Below are 25,154 nucleotides of genomic sequence, written 5' to 3'. Positions count from 1 at the left end.
TTCCTGCCTAAAATTCTTCAGGCGACTCAGGCAAATTAGCTCAAACCTCCCTTCCCTGGCAGGTTAAGGTACCCCTGATTAGGGGACTGCTTTCATGAGCTATTCTGGCACCAGCAGGCTGGGGGAACTTAATGGCAGATGAAGGTTTGAAAGTCATATTGGGGGAGGCACTGCCTTCAGCACACTCAACTCTTTGCAAAATCCATTATCAGATTCAAGGGTGTGTCCTGAAAAATGCCCAGAAGCTTTAGTTGTTGTTGCTAGGTGAGAAGGAAGACATCACAGTAACTTGCTTAAAGCATCTATCAGTATTTATTAAGGTAATTAACATCACCAGAATTACTTTAGCTGCTTTATCACATCCCTTGTCCTCTAGATAATCCATCCCAGTAATATCTGCTTGGTGGGAGAAATAAAAGTGTTGGGCAGGTCCAAGTTGAATAATTGATCACCTTTCTCAGCTTGTTCACATGTTTACTGGAGTAGTGTGAGTGACATTGAACCACTATTTGTCTCCACTTAGTGATGTGTAAAATATTCATAGTACTTAAATTAACTTTCCCTTGGGAAGTTCACTGAGCAGTTGTAAAATCACTGTAAAAAAGTAGATTCTTTTAACATTCCATACCAAGCATGAATCTTACTTTCCATATATAACTTTTATTTGCTGCTGATAAATGCTACCAAAGGCAATGATCAGCAATAAAAATGAACAATGTGAGTTTTATTTTTCACCTGGCTAAGGAGCTGTCTGGCTACAGTGATAAAATGATTATTATAAGATGGATGGATGTTTGTACAGGGGAGAGAGCAACCTGAGAGTATAAATCACCTGCCACTTGGAGGGAAGTAGAAGCAAAGCTAATTTTTGTTTAGCATCATTCAAGTTTTGCATTAATGTTTAATTTTTACCTTCCACTTCCAGAATAAAGCAATTGCTACACCAGTGCAAGGTGTCTGGGACATGAGGAATAAACAATTTCACACTGGAATTGAAATAAAGGTTTGGGCAATTGCCTGCTTTGCTCCCCAGCGCCAGTGCACTGAAGTTCATCTTAAGTAAGTGTTGTGTAAGGTGGTGATTTTATCATTTATTAAGGATGCAAATGTCATGATTTCACTGTTATTGAGAACATATTTTTTGATTAAATTGTTTAACATACAGCAATGCATCTTCTGTCTTTGTGTTTTGAATGATGCCAGTCTGATTTCAATGCCAGCATCAGGAAATCCTCCAAATAAGACTCAACAAAAGCCATTTCTGCTTTATGGCAGGTTTCTGACCTGTGAGGCCTTAGGACAGGGTTTAAGATAACAGAAATGATGCAATGATGGGTGTTTATCACTGAGTGTTTCTCAAGAGTGACAGCTAACATGTGTGCTCTCTTAGGTTCCTTTCCTGGTTATATGGAGTAGATTTATTCATGTAGAATTTCTTTGAAAGGAAATTTTTTTTGTCCAAAACCTTTTCCTCTTCCGAGTTTCTGGAATGTGCAAGTTGCTGTATTTGCCAGATGGGTAGGACTGGTTATTCTATTGCTTTAAGTGTTTGAATGAAACTTCCAGATTGGGTTTTTATATTTGGATGGGACAGGATTGTTCCAAGACTGTTGTTACAGTGACATCTGCCATTGGCTCAGGGAAGGTGTGCAGGCCCAGATCCATGTCTGATCCCTCCTTCCATGTGCAGCTGCTTTCCCTTCATGCATGGACGAGTGCAGCCTGTGGAGCTGCCCTGGCAGTGACTCAGCTGCTCTCGGGGAGGTGAATGCAAGGCAGGGATTGCTCACACCCGTGGCATTGCCATGGCACTGTTCCTTCACATACTTTGCTAAACAGCTTGGGAATTTTTCCCTTACAAGTGATGAACAAACAGTGGGAATCTTTTTACTGCCCATTGTAAGAGGAAGGGAGGAACTTCTCTCCAGGCACACGTCAAGAACTGGGCTGCCAGAGAACTTTTCCCTTCCATGATGTTTCTTCTAGTGGAAATGCTGTGTAAGCCAGGTTACTCAGTTTGAGAAACGGTCAGAAGTCTTCAACATAATGAGCCAAAATAAAATTATTTGGATGGTAAAGGATGAGTTTGTATTTACCATGAAAGGACATTGCTTCAAGCCAGGAAAATGTCTGCATCCTGTTCCATCTTGTGGCCTCTTGTTACATCTTGTTGATCAAGTTGGAACTCGAATGCTGCTGATTCATCAGAGTAAACACTTCCAAATGCTCAAGAAGTCTTCAAAATCATCCTGCTTTACCTCTTGGGGACAGAGAGAGAACCTTTCTTTCCTACAGTAGGCACTGTACTCCAGATGGGCTTTAAAAGGCTCAAACCCTGACTTGTTTCAGACTTGAATGTTGAAATCACAGAAGGGTTTGGGTTGGAAGGGACCTTAAAGATCATCTTGTTCCAAACCCTCTGCCACAGGCAAGGACACCTTCCCCTAGACCAGGTTGCTCCATGATTCATCCAGCCTGGCCTTGAACACTCCCAGGGATGGGGAGATGTTCTGCCACTGACTCTGCTCTAGTGAGTACTTCTTTTTCCAGAGGAAACACCCATTTTTTGCAAGGAGCCTCAGGCTGCAGGGCTGAAGCTCACAGGCTTTTATGATTCATGCAAGTTAACAACAGGTTTGGAAGAAGCTAAATCTTCAGACCCTCTCAGTCAGTGATACCCTGGCACCCTGTGGTGGAGATGAGCAATATTTTAGACAATTGTGGAGGGGTACCCACTCCAAGTTAATAAAAAGGGCTTTTATCAGTGAGCTAAAAAGGCTCTCAGGTGGAAGCCTCTGAAGAAATTTGGCTGTCTCCATATCCGACCACTTCCATCAAAGGGTGACTTTTTTTCCACCAGCCTAGGAGGAGGTTTGCCTTCACCACCAGCATACACATTTTCTCTGTTATCTATGAAATTGTGCATTATTATGGATGCTAAAGCAATTCACTGAGACAATTGCTGGTAATTTCTGTTGGTTGTTTTCATCATGAGGAGAAAAAAGAATAATTCCAGCCCTTTCTCTGGTGGTAACAGATGGAATTATATTAGAGCAGGCTATGCCAAATTGTTATTATTGCAAAAAGTATTTTATCCTCTATTTCCCATAGAAATAAGGTAGAATTTGCTTTGGAAATGAGTTTTTTTCATTGATGTTGTTATTTTTATAGCATATTTGTCTTGTCTTCAGTGACTACACAGGCATTGTCAATTAAAGAGGCACTTGGGGCAAAATTCCCAGGTTTTTGGGCAGCACAACTCTGCAAGTTTAACAGGATTGTTCCATTAAAAATAAGATCAAAAATCAAGATGGGTTCTGACTGTCTGATAATGTAATGTATTTATGTGCCTTGTCCAGGTCCTTCACAGAACAGCTGAGGAAGATTTCCAGGGATGCTGGAATGCCAATCCAGGGGCAGCCCTGCTTCTGTAAATACGCCCAGGGAGCCGACAGCGTGGAGCCCATGTTCAGACACCTCAAGAACACTTACACAGGGCTGCAGCTTGTCGTGGTCATTTTGCCAGGAAAAACACCAGTCTATGGTCAGTGAGTGGAAATGGTGCACTTCAGTCACAGTTTTGTGTGTTTTTTGTGAGCTGTCCAAATGAGAGAGGTTTAATGCTGGTTTAACTCTGTAAATTCCAGTTAAGGACTGTGCTGTGTGATGTTTTATATTAAGACCTATTTTAAAACATATTTTCAGTATGTCTTCTATGCTTTTGTTTTTCCCCACTCTCCTCGCTGGTTGCATTTGAGAAAGCCAACACAGGGCTTTGGTGAGATTGGCATGGATAGGCAGTGGATTATAATGTGCTTAATAAAACTTGTGTGCTGAACATTCCAAGTGACCGAAGAAGTAATGACTTTAAGAACTCTTTTAGCTTTTAGAACACATTTGCTTACTCAAACAATCTGCCTTTGGCAAAAAATATTGAGTGAAGGAGATTTCTGTCTATTTTTCTTATAATTTCAATTTTTTAAGTCGGGTTGCAAGGATACAGGTGCACAGAAAGTGAAAATTCAGCAAGCTAAGCATTTTTTTGGAAACAATGACAATTGGTGCATTTTACATGGCATACACACATGGGTTTTAGTATGTTTTACATAAACCATGCATTTTCCAGCTCTTCCTATAGGCAGGACTGCTTTTTTCCTGTCCTGCCTCCCTCCTTTTTCACTTACCTTGCCCAGCTGCAGCAGCAGCCACTGTTTTTCTCCCATAGCTACGTGGACTCTTCTCTGGTGGATCAGATCTAGCAAGCAGCTGCAGATTTGTTTTATCCCATCTCTCACCATTTTAATATAGCACAAAATAATTTTCCAACTTTAATATTAATCTCTTACAAGATGAAAAGAGATTAAGCAAGGAACCTTAAGGAAATAGTGCTTTTTTTCCTCCCTTGAATTCAGCCTGCAAAGGAAGTGGCTCACCTCTAATTTGTACGATGGAAATTCAGTGCAAAATGACATTTTTACTATTCCTGTTTGGCATTAAAAGGGAATTCTTTTCCTCTACTTAACCACTGAGAGGATGTGGTACCACTCTGATCTTCTTTCTTTGTCATTATCTTTAATTATAGTTATTTCTGCCCCCTCTAATCATCTCTCCTTGTTTTCTCCCTACGCTCTTCCATACCCTGCACTTCCTATACCCACAGTCTTGTCTTTTCTTCCCACCCTGCTCTTTCCCTCTCCTGTTGCCAAAAAGGGGGGGGTTCATCTTCTCTGAGCCAGTCTTGGAGCCTAAATTTCTTCCCTGAGTGTAAGAGCATGTGGGTCTCTAAAAGCCTTGACGTCTCAATTTTGTTGTTAACAATAGGATTTGATTTAACCTTTGGAATTGTACAGTACTTAATGAGTTTCTTGGAGTTTTTTTATGGACAATTGCCTGCTAAGCTGGCCACTTTTCTATGCAAGTGATAAAACTTGCAGTGAAGAACTGACAAACTGCTTGGTCGAATATTGCTCAGCACTTTGCTGCTAGGTTTGTGTTACTATTCCAGTGTTTAATAATGCAACAAGTGCTCGATATCCTAATATTATCCACACTGCCCACATCATTAGCCAGAGCTGATGATATGATGCTACAATTGTAAAATAAGAATTAATTTAAAACATCTCAGTTAATATAAGCCAACAGTGCCTTTAGTTATTGCAGTTAGGACCTGGTTAGATGAAGCGGAGCAGAACTGGGGATGGGTTTGGGGGTAAGTTTCATTGTGTTCTTTTAAGCTTCAGCATCACTTCACTAAAACTCCAGGTGTAGTTAATTGGCACTGAATTAAAGTCTCCTCCATGGCTGGATTTGCAATTTGCAATTTTTTTGTTTTGTTTTTCTCATTCTGCAGCGGAGGTGAAGCGCGTTGGCGACACGGTGCTGGGAATGGCCACTCAGTGTGTGCAGATGAAAAACGTCCAAAGAACAACACCACAAACTCTGTCCAACCTTTGCTTAAAAATAAATGTCAAATTAGGAGGTGTAAATAACATTCTACTGCCGCAGGGAAGGTAAGTTCATCTTTCAAAGGGGAAGAGGTTTTTGTATTGCAAAGAGAATGCGAGACATGCTGAGATAACTGGGAGCTTTTATCTGCAGCCATAGCACTGTGGTTTAAGTGACTCTTCAGACAAACTCTTTTGGCTTTTAATAAATAGTCCTGCAAAAGTTAGGTTATGAAAACGGGAGAGGAATACTTGTTTCTGTTGAAATTTATAATAAAAGTATTGTTTTAATGATTTGACCACTGAAGTACGCAACTGTCACTAGAATGAAAAATCTCTAATATTCTATTTGCCCTGAGTTTTTAAAAATAAATAGAGACCACCTAGAACAGTAGGGCCTTTTCTTTTGGTCAACATTCTTCTTTTTGGGACTCTTACCCACAGTGGAGACATGAGCCTGCATTGGGCCATGGACTCAAAATTCCTGAGTTTTCTGGCTGTGGAACCCACTGTCTCTCCACATTCAGTGTTGCCATGAAGGTGGAGTACTGGGGTGGCCCTGGATGTGCCAGGCTCACAACATTTGCCCTGTGCACCTGCCAGGTCAGGGTTGTTACTGTGCTGTCCATCCCTCCCAAAAAAGTAGCTCCAGTACTGGCACTTCTCTGGGTTGTTGAATCCCATCCTCAGTGGTCTGCCAGGCCATTCTGTGATGGTGATCCTGCATTCTGTCTCTGAACAATCCTCTCTCTTACACTCATTAAAAGCTGCTCCCAGACAAGAAGGGACCCTGGCTCCCTCACAAACACCTGATCAATACCTGTGTCCTGGGTCAGGGATGGTTCAGCTGGAGCCTGGACAGCTGGAACGTCTCTGGGTTGCACAGCTGCACCATCAGGCTTTCCCTCTTCGAGGCAGGGAGAGAGAGGGCTTCCCACCAGCTGGGGAGCAGTATTCCCTCAGCACCCAGCCTGTCTCCTCCCAGACCCCCATCCAGTCTGGGTGCTTCATTCCTGAGATGGGCAGTGGGGCAGGGTCAGGCTGTGGGGCAGTGTCCCCCCAGGGCAGCATCCCTGTTCTCTGGGGTAGATATCAGGGTGGTTACCCAGGCAGTCCCACCTTATCTCTAAATGCTAAATAGATTAGGCCTATCAGCAACAGCAGCCATTGTATGATATCAGCATCTAGAAAAAAAAAAAAATAGGAACCCTTTGAAAGGTGCTGGGGTACATCCAAAGAAATGGATGAAGGACTGGGGAAAAAACTGACCCCTGTAGTGCTTCCTCACAATGGGCACCATTCTTAATGAAACCCCACAGACATGAGCTGAGCCTGTGATAGTTGTACAGCCATGTGTCCACATTCCAGAGGAAGCTTAAAATCCAGGAATTGCTCACCTTATTGACCTGTCATGCAAACTGGGTGACAGCCACAGTAGCCTTAGTGGTAAGATCCGTGTTTAGACAAGGAGCTGCAAATGGGAGCACAAAATGTAGCCACAAACATGTGCCAACCAAACCAGGGGAGGTTAGACCGCCTAAGGAGGTTTCTGTGTTCAGCACACAAAATTAGGTTACCCAGAAGATATCATTCCTTTTTCATCATTTCCTCTTAATGCCCTGGAGCCCAACAGTGGGCACCAAAAACCGTGCTGGGTTAGGAGACAGGTGAGTGCCAAGGAAGGTGGGAATCTTCCTGGAATGGAAAAGATGACCCCCTCCCTCCAAATTATTGTAACTTTGGGGGCTTTCAGGCAAAGATGTGGGTAAAGGAATAACAGTTTTTTACTAGGAAAAAAAAAAAGTAGACAAAAAAAGCAACAATAGCAGCAATAACAAAACCCAAACGTCGGCAAAAAATCAACAGAATTCCAAAACACCCAGCTATGCTTTTGGCTCTTAAGTACTGTCCATTCATCATTTCTTAGGCAATAAATGGGAAGAAAATTCCCTGAGAGAGAAAAAAACCCAAAAAAAAAAACCCCAAAACAATAAAAGCCTAATCCCCAACATTACCTTCCCATTTATTTTAAAGGAGGTCTGCAAACAGATAAATTAATCTTCTTAACCATTCCTCCACAAAGAAATTATGGTGGCCCAAGATTTCCTGTTTGAAATTGTTTTATTAAGGAATAGAATTGAAGTTTAAAACCTGTGTTGTAGTGCCTTGGTGTTCCTCTCTAGGGGCAGTGGTTTAATATCTTAACTTAAAGATTTGTTTAAAACTTTCAAGCTCAGTTTAAAAAAAAAATCTACTTTGCAAGTAATAACTTTGATGCCTACTATTTTTGGACTTCCTTACCAAGACAGATTTTTGTTAGGAAAAATATATTTTGTCAGAGCATCTGTATGTGTACACAGTTATTAAATTTTCTCAGATGCCATTTGTTACTGAGGGATCAACTTTTACTCCTTTATTTGATGCAGTTGATAAAAACTGCAATTCTTCAAGTTGGAAAAAACAAGATATATTTTAAAACTAATTTTTAATTAAGAGCAACAATTAGCTGTGCTTTAAAAATCTGCCTAAGTATTTAGCATGAGAACCTTAATCAGGATTTTTAATTACTGCCACAGAACAAGTGACCAACTCTGATCAAGTGCCAGTTGTTGATGAATTCACTGCAGGAGTACAGAGTGCTGTTTATTTGAGTTTTAATGTGCTTTATTAAGCATAAATCTTGCTGCTTTTACAAATTTCCCTTCTCTTTGCCAGACCCCCAGTATTCCAACAGCCTGTCATATTCCTTGGTGCAGATGTAACTCACCCACCAGCTGGGGATGGGAAGAAGCCTTCCATTGCTGCAGTGAGTAAATGGTGTCCTGCTCTTTCCCCCAGCTCCCTCCTGCTGCTCAGCTCTAATGCATTTTATTGCTTTCAGTCCTTTTGTGGGCCATTGCTTCTGATTGCCTAATTATAGCATTATAAATTATTTTTCTGCAGGAATTTATTGAAACTTCAGAGAGCTTGCTCTGATGCTAATTACTTAAATGTGTGTATTAGCTTGTAAAATGCCTGAGTTGCTGTTACACAGAGGAGCTTTTCTGGGAGCTGATATTTATTAGCAGCCTGATAATGAGCTGGTGCATGTTTAAATCTGCTTCTTCAGCACTCAGAAATGTTCAGAATTTCTTCATTGCTGATAGGGAGCTAAACTGGCTCAGCTGTGGTTTCTGGGAACTCAAGCTTCCAGAAAACACAAAATGTGCAGTAATCTCTTAGAAATGTACTTCTTAAATACAGGGAATGGTCTTTAGCTTTGTGTTATGTCAAACACCTGTAGTGGTTGCTCAGGATTGTTTAATAATGAAGTTCTTTGGTGGTGTTATGTATCTGTTTTAAAAAGTTACACCCGTGTGTCCAGGGAAAACCAGGTGGAGATGTGCTCACTTCTTTAGTTTTTTTTGTTTGTTTATTTTTAAGTCACATGCCACTTTTACAGGATATGGATGCTAACATTTCATTAACAGAAAAATCCCTTCCCTTGATAAAGGGTGTAGATATTTCTGTGGTCCATCACCATTTCAGTTTGATAGATCCAAAAAACGGGCTTGGTGTCCCAGAGTTCAAACTCCTATAGTCTGAACTATCTTAATGGCTTCATGGCATCAGTGCTCCAAACTGTATTTGAGTTTTTAAGTGCCTGTGGGTGCAAACAGGAAATGACTCTTTTAGATTTAAAACAAGTTTTCTCTTTCAGCAGGGTGTGCTGCCACAGGTGAACTAAACCCAGAGCTGTTTCCAAGCGCATTTTCATTTCGAATGCATCTTTGCCATGCCAACCACTCAGTGTTCAAGACAGTGCAGTTATCCCATGAAATAACCTTTATTTTAGTGCTCTCTGGTTTGATGGCAAGCATTTTTTCCCAGGTTGTAGGAAGCATGGATGCTCATCCCAACCGTTACTGTGCCACCGTGCGGGTGCAGCAGCACCGCCAGGAAATCATCCAGGACTTGGCTGCCATGGTCAGGGAGCTGCTGATCCAGTTCTACAAATCAACCAGGTTCAAACCAACTCGGATCATCTTCTACAGGGATGGTGTTTCTGAGGGGCAGTTCCAACAGGTGATACTTGTCTTCTTGAAATTCTCATAGTGTAGTTTTGTGGTAGTAATGGAATTTTAAAATTCCACCTCTATGTGGTTGGAGTTACAAGAAGTATAACCTCAACAAATCTTCCCTCAACAAATTTGTTGGATTCTAACCAAGCAAGCAGGAGGAGTGTTTGCATATTTTTCATGTGCTTTTGAAAGTACTTTTCCCCTTAAAAATATTTTCCCTGACAGAATTGTAAGTGAAAAATGTAGTTTTAGCACTCAAGTTATGTTCCACGTCTCTTTCTTCTTTAGGATATATTAGTCAGGCTGTATCCCATAGATCTTGGACAGTAAAGAAAAATTACATTTTTTTTTTAAGAGGATTAATAAATATTGGATTTTCAGTCATTTTTATTCTGATAAAACTCTTCAGATCCTTTGTCATATTTATTTTGTTTGCTTGCTAGTACCATATTTTATTAAATACTTTTCTATATATTTTAAAGACATTTATATACACTTTTCCTTCCAGTATTTATGTATGTAAATAAAAGATACAGAATTCAATCAGCTTGTCAAAATCCAGGGGGAAGAGAGGAAAGGTCACTTGCTAGAATTGAATTGATAAAATAATCTTTGTATGAACTTTTGATATATTCTCTTTTCAATTATCATTGGTTTTCACTGAATTTTTCATGTACAATTAACCCACAGTTTAAATAATTGCTTTTTGGTTTGTTCCACTTTCCTTATTATTGATGTCTGTAGTCCTGCATAGGACTGCACAAAGCTGGGGAAGAGCAGCTGAGCACTTCTGGATTTTATCCCTTGTTCCAGTCTGAAAAATAATTAGTCTGTTGTATTCAGCAGCCTAATTAAATGTTCATTTGTATTTGGTAGTTAAAGAGATTTTGACATGCAGGTTATTAGTCTGAGCCTCGTGCTTGGAGCTGAACAAATATGGAAGCAGCTCTATTCTGGCTCAGGAAACTGCTGTTGTAATTTGCCCTCATCAGGGGAAGAAATTAAGATTTGACATCTCATTACTCTTGAGTGACAGTGCAAGAAGGAACATGATAAATTATCTGTGGATAAATAAAAGAAATCTGTAGATAAAGAAGAGGAATTTGTATGATGGCAGTGGTTCATGTTGATCCCACCTCTCTCTGTGTGTGGCCCAGGTTCTCCACCACGAGCTGCTGGCTATCAGGGAGGCTTGCATTAAACTGGAGAAGGATTATCAGCCTGGCATCACATTTATAGTGGTGCAGAAAAGGCACCACACCAGACTCTTCTGCACGGATAAAAACGAGCGGGTACGTTCTGCTTGGGACCCCAAAGCTCCAGCAGGCAGCCAAGTCACCAATTCCTGTTCATTTGTGGTATTTTCTGGGTGGAGATCAGACTCCCCCAAGTTGATTTTTGATCCTTTGTGTGAAGAGGAGTCTCCCCAAGAGCAGGAATGGAGCTGTTGCTGAGAATGGAGAGTTCCTCATGGCAAAGCTCTACTCACAGATTGGGCTTTCTGTGTTCTTTTTCCTTCTGTCAGGCTTCTCTGTGGGAGCCCTTGGACCCCACTAGGCTTCAAGGCAATAATCAGTAACTCCTAAAGCTGACATGAAGGTGGTTGTTATTTTAATAAATGCTGTGGTTACAGATGTTAAATTGTTTGAAAGTAAAGACTATTTTGACATTCTGCTTTGAAGAGATTTTGAGGGAAGAGGTGGCCTGTCTGACAAGGAAGGATTGTCCCCTTGCAGGTATAAACAGGAAAAGTTACTCCTGTTCTGGACTGGGAAGGTGAAAAGAATTTGACAACTCAGTTGCAGGAAATTCTTTTTACATTGTTCAGAAAAGCAAATCTTTTTTAGTTAATTTCTAAGAAGATTTTGCAGCTCTTGTCTTTTTTTCTTTCTCCATAGTAGAGACACTGCAGATTTTCAGTTGGAACTAAATTTCAGTTTTGCACATCCTTCTTCGCTTTCTGCTTTTTATAGATCTTTTTCTTGTGTTTGTTTTCCTGGCTATACAGTTGAAAATAAAAAAACCCTTTGTGTTGTGCCTCAGTGTCTTTGCATTTTCTGTTTACACAGGTTGGAAAAAGTGGAAACATTCCAGCTGGTACCACAGTGGACACAAAAATCACCCACCCCTCAGAGTTTGACTTCTACCTGTGTAGTCATGCTGGGATTCAGGTAAGACGTTTTGTGTGGCATGGTAACTTTACCTGTTAATGTTTGTAGAAAGCTACTTCATCTCATGGCTTTTTGTCAGATCTGAGGTTTTCAAGATGAAAGTGCATTTCAATATCATTGTTTCATTTTGGAGGTGAAATTTTGAGAAACACAGCCCTGTCAATAAAGGGGCAGGGATTAGTTTGATAGGCAGCAAGGAAGGAGGTGGTTTGCCTTTTAAAGGAAAAGCTGGCTGGAATGTGTAGAACTGCTGCCCGTGGGTTTTGAGGAAGCGGCCATTTCACTGCAGTTCCCAGCAGAGGTGGAAGCTCGGGAGATGTTTGGGAGTGCTGATGAGCTGTGTGCTCTGGCTCCAGGGAACAAGCAGACCTTCTCACTACCACGTGCTCTGGGATGACAATCGCTTCTCGTCGGACGAGCTGCAGATCCTCACCTACCAGCTGTGCCACACGTACGTGCGCTGCACGCGCTCTGTCTCCATCCCTGCCCCGGCCTACTATGCACACCTGGTGGCCTTCAGAGCCAGGTACCATCTGGTGGACAAGGAACACGATAGGTGAGTGCAGGGTTTTGCAGTTTTGCAGAATTGGAAGGCAGTGGGGCTTGTTAATTCCGGGATCAGTGGTGTGCTCTGCAGTTTGAGGGTGGATTTGCTCTCACCGCTGAATTATGCTGAAACAAAGCAGAAGATGTTCCTGCAGGTGCTGTTTTCTGTTTCAGAACCTCAGTGGTGCTTTAAGGGTAATTAACGTTTGACCATTCTGTTCAGAAGAAACTAACGATACAGAAGCATGTGCCAGGAGAGGCAGATTAAATAGGGTTTCTCTTCCCCCCCCAACCTGTTGGTTTTTGTTTTCCCCCCACCCCCCTTTCTCTTTCAGTGCTGAAGGAAGCCACACTTCTGGCCAGAGCAATGGCAGAGACCACCAAGCACTTGCTAAGGCAGTCCAGGTGCACCAGGACACGCTGCGCACCATGTACTTTGCTTGACATGGTTTAATTAAAGCTCAGCGGCTCCGGATAAGGCAGAGTTGGATTCACACCAGACCAGCTGCACTTAGACCAACAGATGCCCCAGCCCAGGGACAGCCAGCAATGAGTGATGCATCTTTATTCCTTTCTTTCCCATTTGCAAGGAAGCCTTCCGTCCAGAATTTCAGACTTGATCACAAACTGCATTCTTGTACCAAACCCCACTGTTGTCGGAAATGTGGTTTGCCAAAAAATCTCTGAGCTGCTTGGTATAAAACAGACCCAGGTTTTATAATTAAATCAAGAGCTGCAATCTCAGGGCTTAGGGAAGAGAAACAAAAAAAAAACCAAACCAACAACCCAACCCACAAAACTCCTCATTCAGTTTGCTGTTCATTGAGTTGCTTTTGATAATTTGGAAAGATCTAGTTCATACTAAGGTTTGATGAGCTAAAAGGCTGTGAATCAGCTTTTAGTACAAAGGAAAGCAAAGCATGTTTTGAGTATTTATGAAGCCTTGATTATTCTAGATGCATTTACAAAATTTTTATTTTCAAAATAAGAGCTTGACAAAATTCTGGTTTCTAATTGTCTTATAAAGATTATTCTCAGATTATTCTCTGTGTGTCTAAGGACAAATGTATTTTCTGAAGCTTGTTCTTGAATGTTTTTTATTGTGCTGCATTTTAAAATGTTTTTCATAGACTAAAGATGAATTTAAAAAAAAAAAAAGAAAAAGAGTAAATCTTGTACCTAAGCTTTTAATAGCTCCAGTTAGATTGGCAGAAGAAAATGTGCCATTTTAAAAAATTGTAAAGATTTTTTAAAAATCATACTGACAGCTAACTTTAGGATTTGTCATACCGGACTGTGACACTTACTTTCCAAAGTCTCTAAAGAATACGGGTCTGTGGTGATAAATACAGTACAATCCTTTTTCACTGTTGTTTGAGTTAATGTAAATTTTATATATGTTTCACAGTATTAATGTGATAGACTAGATGCTATTATTTATTTTTATTTACTAAGGAGTGCTCATTATACTTCTGTTAACATATCAAGAATGCTTTGAACTTAGAAAGTAAAATCCTTTTTGTGGGGACATTACTCTTCAAATGCAAAAAAAAAAAATATGCAATCAGTGTGGTGAGAGGAGAGAGATGCAGCCAGTGTCTGTTGTAGCTTGGGATTTGCAGAAAGGCTTTTTCAAAGTGCACACAACACAGCAGGTTTTACCTCTGCGGTTCAGACGCACACAAGACCAACATCCTACATTCATTCAAGCACAAAACAATTGTATTTTATTTATATGTTGAGTAGTGGTGAAGCAGGAGCTCTGCTAGAGGAGAGTGGCTGGAAGTTAGGCAGGAGTCAGAGAATCTATGCAGTAAAGATAAAAATTAGGAAACTGAAGTTTACTTAGGGAGGGAGGTGAAGCTCTCTTCATTATGCATAAGAGCCGTAGGAAACGTGAGAGTTTTGCCATTCTCTTAGGAGAAGCATTAATTAAAACTGATAATTGTGACTCAGATGCTTCTGTTAGTTTGCACACTGGATTCATAAAAACCATAACACACATGTAAACCATTGCACTAATGACGATGCCACAAGCAGGTTTAGGAGGAAATGGGAAAAGCCCAGGAAAGTTTTTTATGCTGACTTGATCTTGTTTGTTTTTCCGTGGGATAAGTGAAACAAGATGCTGAGAGGCAGGTTGGAAAACCTTCATTCTCCTCCACTGATGGATTTTGCTTTGTCTTTTCCCTTTTCTCCGAGCAGCTGCTCAGTCTCTGTGTGGACACTTTTACCTCTGGCCACTGGGATGGGCGAGTAGCTTTAACCCATGCAGAGCTCTGGGCCCCAGAGCAGGTCAGCTGCAACCAGGTGGTGTTGGATAAGCTAGAAAATGCCCAACCTTTGCTGCATAAAGACTTTTAGGTACATAATTCCAGTTCAGATCTTCACCTCGTAGCAGTGTGTCAGTTGTCGGTGTTTTGTAGGTGAAATGTAAAACCTGTTAACAGAATAATCATATTTGTACTATTCTGATTGGGTGATTAGGCTGCTGGCTCAGAGTGTCTTCTTGGTCGTAGTTCTAGAAATTCAGATTTCTGTAAATTTGAAGCAAATCCTAGGTAGCATTGTCTGTCTTGCTGTGTGCCAGCGAGGTTGTACCTACCTCCCCTCAAGCACCCCTAAGCTGCAGATCCTCCCCGTGGTGGGTGTGTTGCACTTCTCTGTGTTTCCTTCAGAGCTTTCCTATTTCAGTGAAGATATTCATTTGGCAGAGTTTTATATAAGAATTATTTTTATATGAATTCTTCTTATCAAATAGGATAAAGATCATCCATTTTAAGACATCATTTAACTTATTTGCTGTCTGTTATGCAAAGACCTCTTGGATGTGAAATTCATCCCCCTCTTTCCATGCAGATCTGGGACAGTGGAATTGTACAGGTGGTCAGATGGGGTGAGGAGGGCAGGATCTGTCTTGACCTCAAATCTCATTTCTGAAGCAGCCTGGGACTGCACTGCATCCTATTTAAGATATTTCCTTTGTGAGAAAAGGAGTTTTAGGCAGGCCCTTAATCTGAGAGTAGCTGTTTGTGCATCCTCTTGGAATGAGCAGAAATGATGTAATTTTCCTTCCCTAAGTATGAAGAACTTCGGGTGTTTATGTGCATTTCAGGACATTTTTACCTTTTACAGACCTTTCTAAGCCTCTAATACTGCTAATTCTTTATGCCTTGTGATTCACAGGAAGACTCCACAACTGGTAAAGTTGTAAAGTAGATCTGCATTTATTTGATGATGGTCAAATTAATTTTTAACCCTCATGTTTCACTTGTGTCTCCCTCCTTTTCCCTCCCACTAATGGTGAATTAGTGAATAATTTAAAGCATTAAAAAAAAAAAACCAACAACTGATTAGGGATATGCTTTGTAGAGTACACCACGCTGGCAGTCCAGCACCTCTCTTTCTGGGAATATTTTAAACATAAATTACGTATTCAAGAATGTCTCCTGCCCAAAAACACCTGCCACATACACATAAAATCCTAGAATTATTTTTTTTTATTCTGTACCTCCTACATGTCTGGTATAGAACAGGAACATCTCAGGTCAGCACAAAGCTCAAGAAGTCTCAGTCTCCCCCAGGCTGCTGGTGGAGAAGTGCCAGCTGAGGTCACAGCTCTGAGTCTGGCTCACTGTGCAGGTCAGGCCAGCAATAACCAGATTTGTGCCACCCTTGGGCACTTGGGGCATTTTCCAGCCTGTGCAAAGGAGTCCCATGGCACAACTCCCCCAAAACAGCATCAAGTGTGAAATGCTCCTCTTGGGAGGTGACAAGTACTATCAGAAGACACAAAATACTTAAAAGTTTGTCTTTTTTTCCCTTGATGCGCAAAATCTAATGCAATAATGAGGTTTGCTTGGTGGTGGAAATTTCTGCTGCGGTGGCTGAACAGAGCAACCAGTCCACCCCATCTGTTCCAGCCCCCAGGAAACAGCTGAGCTGATCCTTAGGAGCAAATGTCCTGTTGGGAAATGCTGGAAGGAGGTGGGTTTGTCTCTGCCTTTATGTGGCATTTCAGACAGCCCTATGCAATTTAACACGTGTGTGTGTATGCACTGATGTACAGAGTGAGGTCACTTGTTTTATTAGAGCTCCTTAGTTTGGCTGGGCTTGCTTTTAGAATATTTGACTTTGTGAATTACAATCAATGATCTTCCATGTTCCAGAGGCTTTGGCACAGGAATTCCCTTGTTTCTTGATCTCTCAGGTAGCAAATACCTTTGATCTCCATCCAGGCCCCCAGGCAGCGTTCCCTGATTGTAAAAGCAAAAAGGTTGTGAAGGTTTGGCTTTAATTCTGCCTCTTTTAATAACTCCTGCAGCCTTTGTTGTAATAGAGTCTTGTTCTTGTTGGATCACTTTTATAACATAAGACAGGAGGTTTTTCCACAAGGATTATCAAATTAAAACTTCTGGAGAGGAGGTGTGAGGAGTTTAGGGTTTTTTTTTTTTTTTCCTGAAAAGATTGAAGTTTCTAAGATGCTTCCAAGTTTTTCTTTCTGGCTAAATTTGTTCATATATGTGCCCGAAGGCTTTTGATTAAATAGCAGACTCAGTCAAATAAGCACCTCTGGTGGCATAAATAACCCATAAGGGACTTTTTTTTTTTTTAATGTATCTTTTACTCATTAACTAAAGGAATGTAAGAAGAGTTCTCAGTATTTTTCACACTTGAGACCAGTGTAATTAAACTCACTTGTTTTCCTGTTTCTTTAATACTCTTCTACCATAGTATCTCTCTTTGTGTGGCTTCCCCATTCCTAATGCAGGGCACTCCTTTGTTTTTTACTTTTGTATTCCATTTGGTCACATGCTTCTTGATGCACACATGCCATCTTTCTTAAGGAAAACTTCAAGTAGAAGGTAATTGCACTGATTATTGGGTTTTTTAAACTCCTTTTTTACTGTAAGAATTTTTTTTTTTTTTTTGCATCTGCTGTAGCTGTTTGAAGATACTGTAAATAGTGCTCTGCACAGCAAGTACTGAAATGCTGGGGATACCATTCCTTGTTCTATTTTCCAGAATACTGCCATGTTTTCCAGTGTTGAGGTAGGAGCTTTGGTGTTAAATGCTGTTATACTTCGTGTGCATTATGGCATCAATCCAAGAAGGGCACAGTAGCTGTATCTCAGTGGAAATACTTAGGGTTTGTGTGAATTTATAAAACATTTCTTCTTTCTCTCCTCTGTGCACATTTCTCCCAGACCACAGAGATGCAGTGTTTCAGCTCTCACTGTGCTCATTGTGCAAGGTTCAAATGCCAGTTTTGGTATCAGTTTGATGACTGATGGCATTAATGTAGTATTTGGATTATCAGATGTAGCTCTCTCAGGTTTTCCTTGCTTGTATGATTCTTGTGTTATAGAAGCAGAACCTGTGGATATGGCAGAATTAGTGGAATGACAGGGATTTGGGATCCAGTTATGATGTCTTGCTGTCTGTCCCTGCATGGTGTGGGATTGGGCAGTGCAGAGGATGTTTCAGTGTGCTGAGCTGCCCGTGGATCTCCCATCCATCCATCAGCCATTGCCTTTTGCTTCCAGAACCCTCAGGGACAGGACAGACCCCAACTCTAGCCCCATTGTCTGATGTTAGGATGCAAACCAGCAAGTTCTGCCTTCTGTTTCTGAGGGTTAATGACTGGAAAGATGCATTTCTGAGAGGGTTTAATCCAAATTGTATGGGAAGGGGGTGCTGTGTGTGCTTGGTGTGGCACAGAAGCTGTTTAATCCCATTTAGTGTTTCAGTTGCTTTGTCAGAGTAGTTTCTTTGAAGTGTTAATTTGAATGCATTTGCTTGGCCAAATCACTACAAAAGTGGGTTTGTGGGAATCTTGAGTTTCAAAGCAGGTGCAGTTCAAGGCTACCTCCTGGATTCCTTCATGGAAGAATTCATTGAAGTGAACCTCCCACTAAGCAGCCAAAATGCTCTCAGAGGGACTAGATTTGTCCCGGGCTGTTCCTTACTGGGCAGTGCCATACTGTGATCCTGGGAGGCTGCTCAGCCTCTGTCTTCCAGAGGCATCCCTGTGTACTGAGAGGGTACCAGACCCGGCAAGTGGCACATCTGGCACAGCTGCTTCTGGTCAGGGTCACTCCCTAGCAGCAGCTCTCTCTGTGACCTGTCCCTTCACTTGAGTTTCTGTACTGTCGTTTTCCAAATGAAAAATGTTTCTGTACTTTACCTGTCGGCCAGAAAATGTCAGGTTTTCTCTGCAAATGACATGAAGGTGCTTGAAATATATTTTGAGTCTGAGGCAAAAATATGTATTGGGTTATTTTCTTTGGATGTGTTTTTTAGGTAAGGTGACATGCGACTGTAAGAATGAAAATACTTTATTCCCTGCTCAGAAAATTATAAACTTTAAAATATGGGGGAAAAAAACCAAACCAAAACACCAAAAAACAACCCCAAACCTGAGTGTGTTCATCTTGGGACTGTTTCTGTGCAAAGCCTTGGCCAAAACTCAACCTTGACATCGTCCTCAGTGCACGTGGACTGAGGGTACTTTAGGTGACCTGAAATGAAACTGTAGAAAACTCTGTTAATTTTGTTTTGTTTGTAAACATCAGATTTTGTTTACAGTTATTCCAAACAAGCTTTCTCATCTCAGAACAAACCACTCTGCTGACAGAAATAGCTGTTGGGAGCACAGTGTGCTGGTGTGGTTTCATAGCAGTGTTAAAGTTGATTTTTATTTACAAGTAACTGGGCTTTCTGCTGTGGATTTTGGCCTGTCAGAGTGAGATTCCTGGGATTCTGTGCTCCCTGTAATTTCCTTCCCTTAATCTCTGGGTTTAGACACTAATGAAGCTCGTCCATGGCAGGAGGATTGCTTGTGTCCTGACTTTCTGGAACTCAGATTTTGCAAGTGACTGAATGAACCATTCTGAACCAGCTCATTAATAACTGAATTTACCAACAGGGTAAAATCCTGTCAGTTTGGTTCAGTTCTCAGTCATGATTTACCAAGCCCCCCCAAAAGTGTGAAGTGCAGGGTAAATGGCTGCTTTGGGGAAGGTGTTTCACTACATTGTGCACTGCAGATCGTGGACACTACTGCTGGCAGGGCTTGCCCTGTGCAGAGATGCTGACCAGCTCCTCTGCCATTGATGGGAGCAGAGTTTTGTGTTTTCCAGACAAGGCAGACCCAGGATCACCAGGAAGTTTGGGGAGTGAAGGAGCTCCATGCTGGGTGCTGCTCATGCCCTAGAGAAGAGAAACCCTGGGTTCCCCAAGCCTTGGGGAAATGAGAGAGGAAGCCAGGGGAGACATTTCCTTCAAAATTGCCAATTTAAGCACTTGTTAAGGTGACAGTTTAAATTTAGTTTTCCTTCTGGCTTCTCTGCAAGTGCCCTTCAGAGATCCTGCACCCTGCACCCATCTGCTGGCCCCATCCCAGAAGGGCAAGGCTGGCAGGGAGCTCCCTGAGCCGATTTGTGCTGTTGGGGAGCTCTGACTTGGCTGGGGCTGGGCCAGGGCCCCTGCTGCATCTGGAAGGAGAGAGGTTGGCAGGAGTTCATTGTGGGAGTTCTGCAAGTGGCAGCCCTGCAAACCCACAGCACCAGATGCAGGCTGTGGCTTCCCCCTCCTCCCACCTAAATATTCCCCCAAATGCAATTCCTTTGGATTTGTCCATGCACTGCCTCAGCAGATCCATTGTAAACCTGCCTGAGGCTGCTCTTCCACAGCCAACCTCCCCGAGGCTCCCTGAGGAGCCTTGGGCTGCATGGCAGTGCTGTATCAAAGGGAATAATTCTTTCCACAGGATTCTCAGGAGTGCACAGGTTTTAGTTGTATTTTTTTCCCCACATTTTGGATGTGCTGTTGAACCGTGGACTTTAACTTTGTTTTTTTTTTTTTTCCTTTCTTCTTTAAGCACAACTAAACTGCTTGCTGGAGCAGCTGCTCTCTGCTCATCAGCAGGGATTGCAGAGGCTGTCTGACCTGGGAACTAGCCTAGGAGTTGTCCCCAAAATAGAAATTTAAACTTTTCTGGTCATTTCATTGGGGTTTTTTTGAGTGTGCTTGGCAAGCATAAATGGTGAACAGGTCAACAGGCAAGCTTGGGAGTCTCTAATCCCCTGACTGGTGCTGTTTGTGTTTGCTTTGTCAGCTTAGATTTCCTGTCAGAAAAAAACCCCAAAATAATGTGGACTCTTTTCTGTATTTATCAGCTTTTCCTGGTTTTAAAGCCATGAATAGAGGAAGCTTCAGTCATGCTGTTTTTTGTGAAATTGCACATTTTTGCCTGATATGTACTTGACTCAAAGCAGATCCTGTCTGGGCTTTATGGCACCCCAAAAGCTCAGCTGCTGGGGGTTGGGTCAGACCTCTCACATACCAACATGACATGCACTGCATTTTGTTTCTAGATTTCACCAAAGTTAGTTCTGCATCAACTATGAGATGCTCAAACCTCACTGTTTTATAGCACTGTTTCTGTGCTATTAAAAACCAAGGATTTGACCCAAAGTCTGTCATTCCTGAGAGATTTTCTTGTGAAACTTAAAGACTGAGCCCTTCAATTGCTCATCTCATTTATAAATGACAACTTCATCATTGCATTTTAAAGAAAATAAGAGAAAAAAAAAACCAAAAAACCATCAAAAGCCATTAAGGAGTAAGTTTTAGATTTATCTTGGAAAATTAAATTTTCAGTGAGGTGCAATGAGGAATTGTATCTGGCAAAATTCTGTGCCATCCCAAAGAATGTTGCCACTTCCTTTTTGTAATTTGTTGGTAAAGTTTAGATTTTTTTGGATCTGTGTGTGTCCCTTTCTGTGTGTGTGCACACACGTGTGACAGGACAGGGGACAGTGTATAGGCTGTCTGTAAAAGATACAAAAGCAGTATTTGGCTGGAAATAACAAGCACAATTTCCCTGGCTTTTGCAGTATTTTATTGTACAATCACAAAGATTTCAACATTTAGGGCAGCTGGTAAGCAAAGATCCAGCCTCAGTTTTCTGTGCAGCGGAGTGGTTGACTTGATCTTGGGAGCAAGATGGAAAACAGAATGTATTGATTAAATCTTTTTTTTTTTTTTTTTTTGCTTTAATTTTGGTACATTGCAAAATTAACTGACTTTATCTGTTAAGGTTTTAATCTTTCAATAGTTTCAAAAATTCTTTAAAAATTATTTTTTATAAAATAACTGAAAAAAAAAAGAACCAAAAATCAATCCAGAAGCTTCATATTGTAAATGTTCCCTCCAATCAAAATGTTTCTGTGACCATTTAAAGTTTGTTTGGTTTTTGGTTTTTGTTTTTTGGTTTTTTTTGTTGTTTTTTTTTTTTTTGAGAAAAAAAGAAAGATGATGTTAAGGTTGTTCCAAGTGGTACTAAATGTTTGTTGAGTAGTGTTGTGTATGTGTTGCCTCTCTGTGGAACTGTCTCGTGCTTGCAGTGTAGAAATGATTGGTGCTGGCTGGGTGAGAGTAGCACTTGTAATGCAAAACCAGGCCCAGAATGACCCTCAGCTGACTCTGCAGGGCATCCCTGGCACTGCAGGCTTTGCCGTGGAGGTTGTGGCATCACTTGGCAGTGCTGGGGGGGTCACAGGGGGTGGAATTCACCCATTGCTTCTCTCGCTTTTTGCCGTAGGTGAGCACTTGTGCGATGCTGTGTGGCCAGGCCACTTTAAACTAAGCCTTAACTAAATGGTAAATGTGTCAGATTCCTCTCTCAGAGTATGCAAGAATACTGTTTAACTACAGGAGGATGTTCCTGTAGAGCTTCAGTGTTAGTCAAGGCAGCCTCCTGACGTGCAAAACAAGGGACACCTGTAGCTGTCTGTACTGTGATGCCTCTTTGGGTGCTGGCTCTCGGGCATTCCTCTGGCAGCTGACCCCAAACAGGCTTTCCCAAATCCCAGCTTTTTGTTGCCCTTGTTGTCAGACCTATTCTCCTCCCTCCCCCTGCCAGCAAATCTCTGCCTGAAGGAGGATTGTGATTCAATACTTCAAATTTTACATCCCAGAAAAAGCCATTCTTGAATTCCGTGCTTGCATTTGGGTAGGTGCCATTGCTTCCACTTCTTATGACTGACATAGGATCCTTAAAACATTTTAAATAGAGGCAAAAAAAAAAGTGTTGGGGACCCAGCTTGCTTTTATTTTTTTTCCAATTTGGATCTACCTCATGTAACCAGTTGGGTGCTAGTTAATCAAATTGTCAAGGAGATTTGGCAAAGGCGACCAAACCGACCCCATCCGTGGCCCAAACCCTCGGGTTTCTTGTTCTGAGACAACAATCTTGGATTTGAGTTCTATTCTTTGTGCCTTTCTGTTTTTTTCCCCTAGTGCACAACAATCAAAACTCATCTTCCTGATTAGAAACAGCAGATGGTTTTTAACTGCGCCACAAAAAACTGAATTTGAAAATATTTTTGGTGTAGCAAGTTGTAAAATCAAGTATCACAGCTGACCTAGGCAAAGAGAAGTACCCAATAAAGAAGGTTTTGGAAATGTTTAATCCTACCCCAGATCTCTACATCTCTGTGTCTCTATATATGCACATAGCACAAGACTTTGGTGTGTATGTGTGTATATATAAATATAAAATGAAGGGATACATGTGTAAGGGTGAGGGAATAAAACATCATTGACCTTTCCACAGTTTTGTATGTAACAGTTTACAACTACGTGTAAGTTTTTTCTACTATGTCAAATCTTTTTTACTCAAAAAGAATTCCTTTTTGGAAAGCTTTAAGTTGTGATATGCTATCATTTTTTGAAGTTTAAACAATTTTTTAAAAATCCACTATTTACCAGTACCTACTACAGAGGGGGAATCTTTGCTGTAAAATTGTATTTAGTTTAAATATTAAAAGAAAAAAAAAATGTATATGGGATTGTAAAAGTGCATTCCATCAAGGCAGGACTTCCCAGCTGTTTCCTAAGGCTTTCTGTTGCAGAGAGACTCGAGCAAAAGGAAAATGCCTCTGTTCAGTGTTTTTATAAAACTGCTCCATCAGGTCTAGACTTAAGCTATATTTTCTAAAGCCTAATCATCCTTTAATATGCTGCAGATAAATGATCAGCATGGTTGCACTTTCTCAGTAATAATGTTTGCCCTGCAATTGGCTCGTGATAAGGACTTTAGTTTTTTAACAAAAACCAATCGTACTTTGGGCAGAAGGTAATATTTATATAGGTACCTCAAGATAAAAAAAAATAAAAAAGAGCCTGAATATGCTGCATTTTGTTTCTTTAACATTTTTCATGTAGCATTTGTTTGCTTTTCTGGTTTTTTAGGAGATGACTTAGCTACCTGTTTGCTTTGGGGGACCCCAGTAGTGTTTTAGGCCGTTGTTTTCTCTGGATCTCGCAGAATGTAGTATCCTGCCTTGGGATCATGCAGGAGTTTGGGGTGGGATGTGCCGTGCAGTGTGTACACACGGGGAGGGGGACCATGGAAATTTGCTTTCTAGACTTCAGAAAAGGATACTATATTCCTAAAACAGACAATACATGTTCCTAATTCTTAATTATGGTTTGTGGAGTTTCTTTTGGCTCGTTCTACTTTCTTGACTCTTTTCTCAAATACGAGTGTGGAAAGGAGCAGTTGATTCATGGGGGCACACGGTGACCAAACCTGCCCCACTGGTGGTGTTTGGGGGTGATTCCCCAAATCCATGGGTAAGAGCAGTGCCCCAGGTTGGAGCAGGAGCCTCCTGCTCTCTGCGTGCTCCCTACTGCAGGTCCACCCTCTACTCCTTCATTTCCGAGTCAGTGAAAATCTAAAAATGTGCAGAGAGATGGGAAATTTTTGTTGAGAACTGTTGAAGGAAGCTTCAAAGGCTGTGAAATTGAGCATTTATTGTCATGTTTTTAAGCGTAGGTGGGTCCTTTTCCAAGTTTGTTTTACAGCTTGCAAGGTAAAATAGTTTGCACTACTTTTGCAATAAACTCATGAAAAACCTAACAGGTTCTGTTCTGGTTTCTTACTGTATATATACAACTAATACTAAAGATTTAGCATAGTGTTTTTCACCTCAAAACATAAGACTTGTAACAAGCTCAGAATGCTGTAATTCCTGACAAAATAATGATGTGAATGATATTTTATAAAGTTATTTTGTATGGTGTCGATTTTGTTTTGCCTCATAGTATGTCAATAAAATAAAATTCCTCATCTTTACAAGAAATTGTTTGATGTCTTCTCATTTAACATTTGGGTATTTTCTGCAGTTGCTTGTGCACTGTGAGACTCTGCCAAAATCTCTGGTCCATTGCCCTCCCTGGCATTTCTCCCCTTGTTTGTGTTTGGATGTTTCCCTTTGCTTCCACCCTCTCTGTGCCCAGCCAGACACAATCTGTGCTGCTTAAACTGCGTATGTAGTCCTGGAATTATTCTGGGAAGATGAACATTTTGGAAACCACATGCCTGAAATTATTTTTTAATTTTTTTTAATTTTTTTTTTTTCTTTATGAGTGAATCCCTACAGTGATCAGTTTTTAAATGAAGAAAATGTAGCACCTGGTGGTGACTATAAAGCATCCGACAGAATTGCAAGGATGCCAAGGAGCTTCCTTTGGGAGCCCAACCCTGCAAACACAGATGGGTTTTACTCAGTAATATGAAATAATGTCAGAGCTGTCTCTTCCCTTTATTTTCCATTGTTTTTTGAAACACCACTTGGAATTGGATGAGGTTTTGCTCTGTGTCAGGCTCTTGGGGGAAACAAATAACCCTTCACTGGTTTGATGGCAATGAGCTTTGGCAGCTGCTGGGCCTTGGAGAGGGCTGTGGCAAATCTTGGCAGCTCTGAAGTCTCCATTGAGGATTCTGGCTGAATGATTCCAGAAGGGTGTGCACATTCTTCTGGGCTCAGGAATTCACAGAATATGTTCATCATCCCACAGGAAACTTCCAAGAGGGATGCAGTGTGGTGATTTATACTTGGTAACCACAGTTCTTTTGTCAT

The 25,154-nt window shown here is 41.2% G+C and overlaps 1 protein-coding gene across 2 annotated transcripts in view; it reads left to right on the top strand.

Annotated features, from left to right (window-relative positions):
- The window catches only part of AGO2 (argonaute RISC catalytic component 2), a 56,076-nt gene extending 32,676 nt beyond the window's left edge, over positions 1-23,400 (top strand). For both annotated transcript variants that reach the window (XM_038127313.1, XM_038127312.1), the window contains exons 11-19: positions 926-1,059; positions 3,360-3,544; positions 5,351-5,510; positions 8,160-8,250; positions 9,315-9,509; positions 10,663-10,797; positions 11,575-11,676; positions 12,033-12,232; positions 12,558-23,400. In XM_038127313.1, the coding sequence (XP_037983241.1) occupies positions 926-1,059; positions 3,360-3,544; positions 5,351-5,510; positions 8,160-8,250; positions 9,315-9,509; positions 10,663-10,797; positions 11,575-11,676; positions 12,033-12,232; positions 12,558-12,666 (1,311 nt within the window). In that variant the 3' untranslated portion in view covers positions 12,667-23,400. The remainder of the gene's footprint in view (positions 1-925; positions 1,060-3,359; positions 3,545-5,350; positions 5,511-8,159; positions 8,251-9,314; positions 9,510-10,662; positions 10,798-11,574; positions 11,677-12,032; positions 12,233-12,557) is intronic.
- Positions 23,401-25,154: the final 1,754 nt, after the last annotated feature.

Source organism: Motacilla alba, chromosome 2 (assembly GCF_015832195.1).
Source record: "Motacilla alba alba isolate MOTALB_02 chromosome 2, Motacilla_alba_V1.0_pri, whole genome shotgun sequence".
Lineage (NCBI taxonomy): Eukaryota > Metazoa > Chordata > Aves > Passeriformes > Motacillidae > Motacilla > Motacilla alba.
This window is presented reverse-complemented; position numbering and strand designations above follow the sequence as displayed.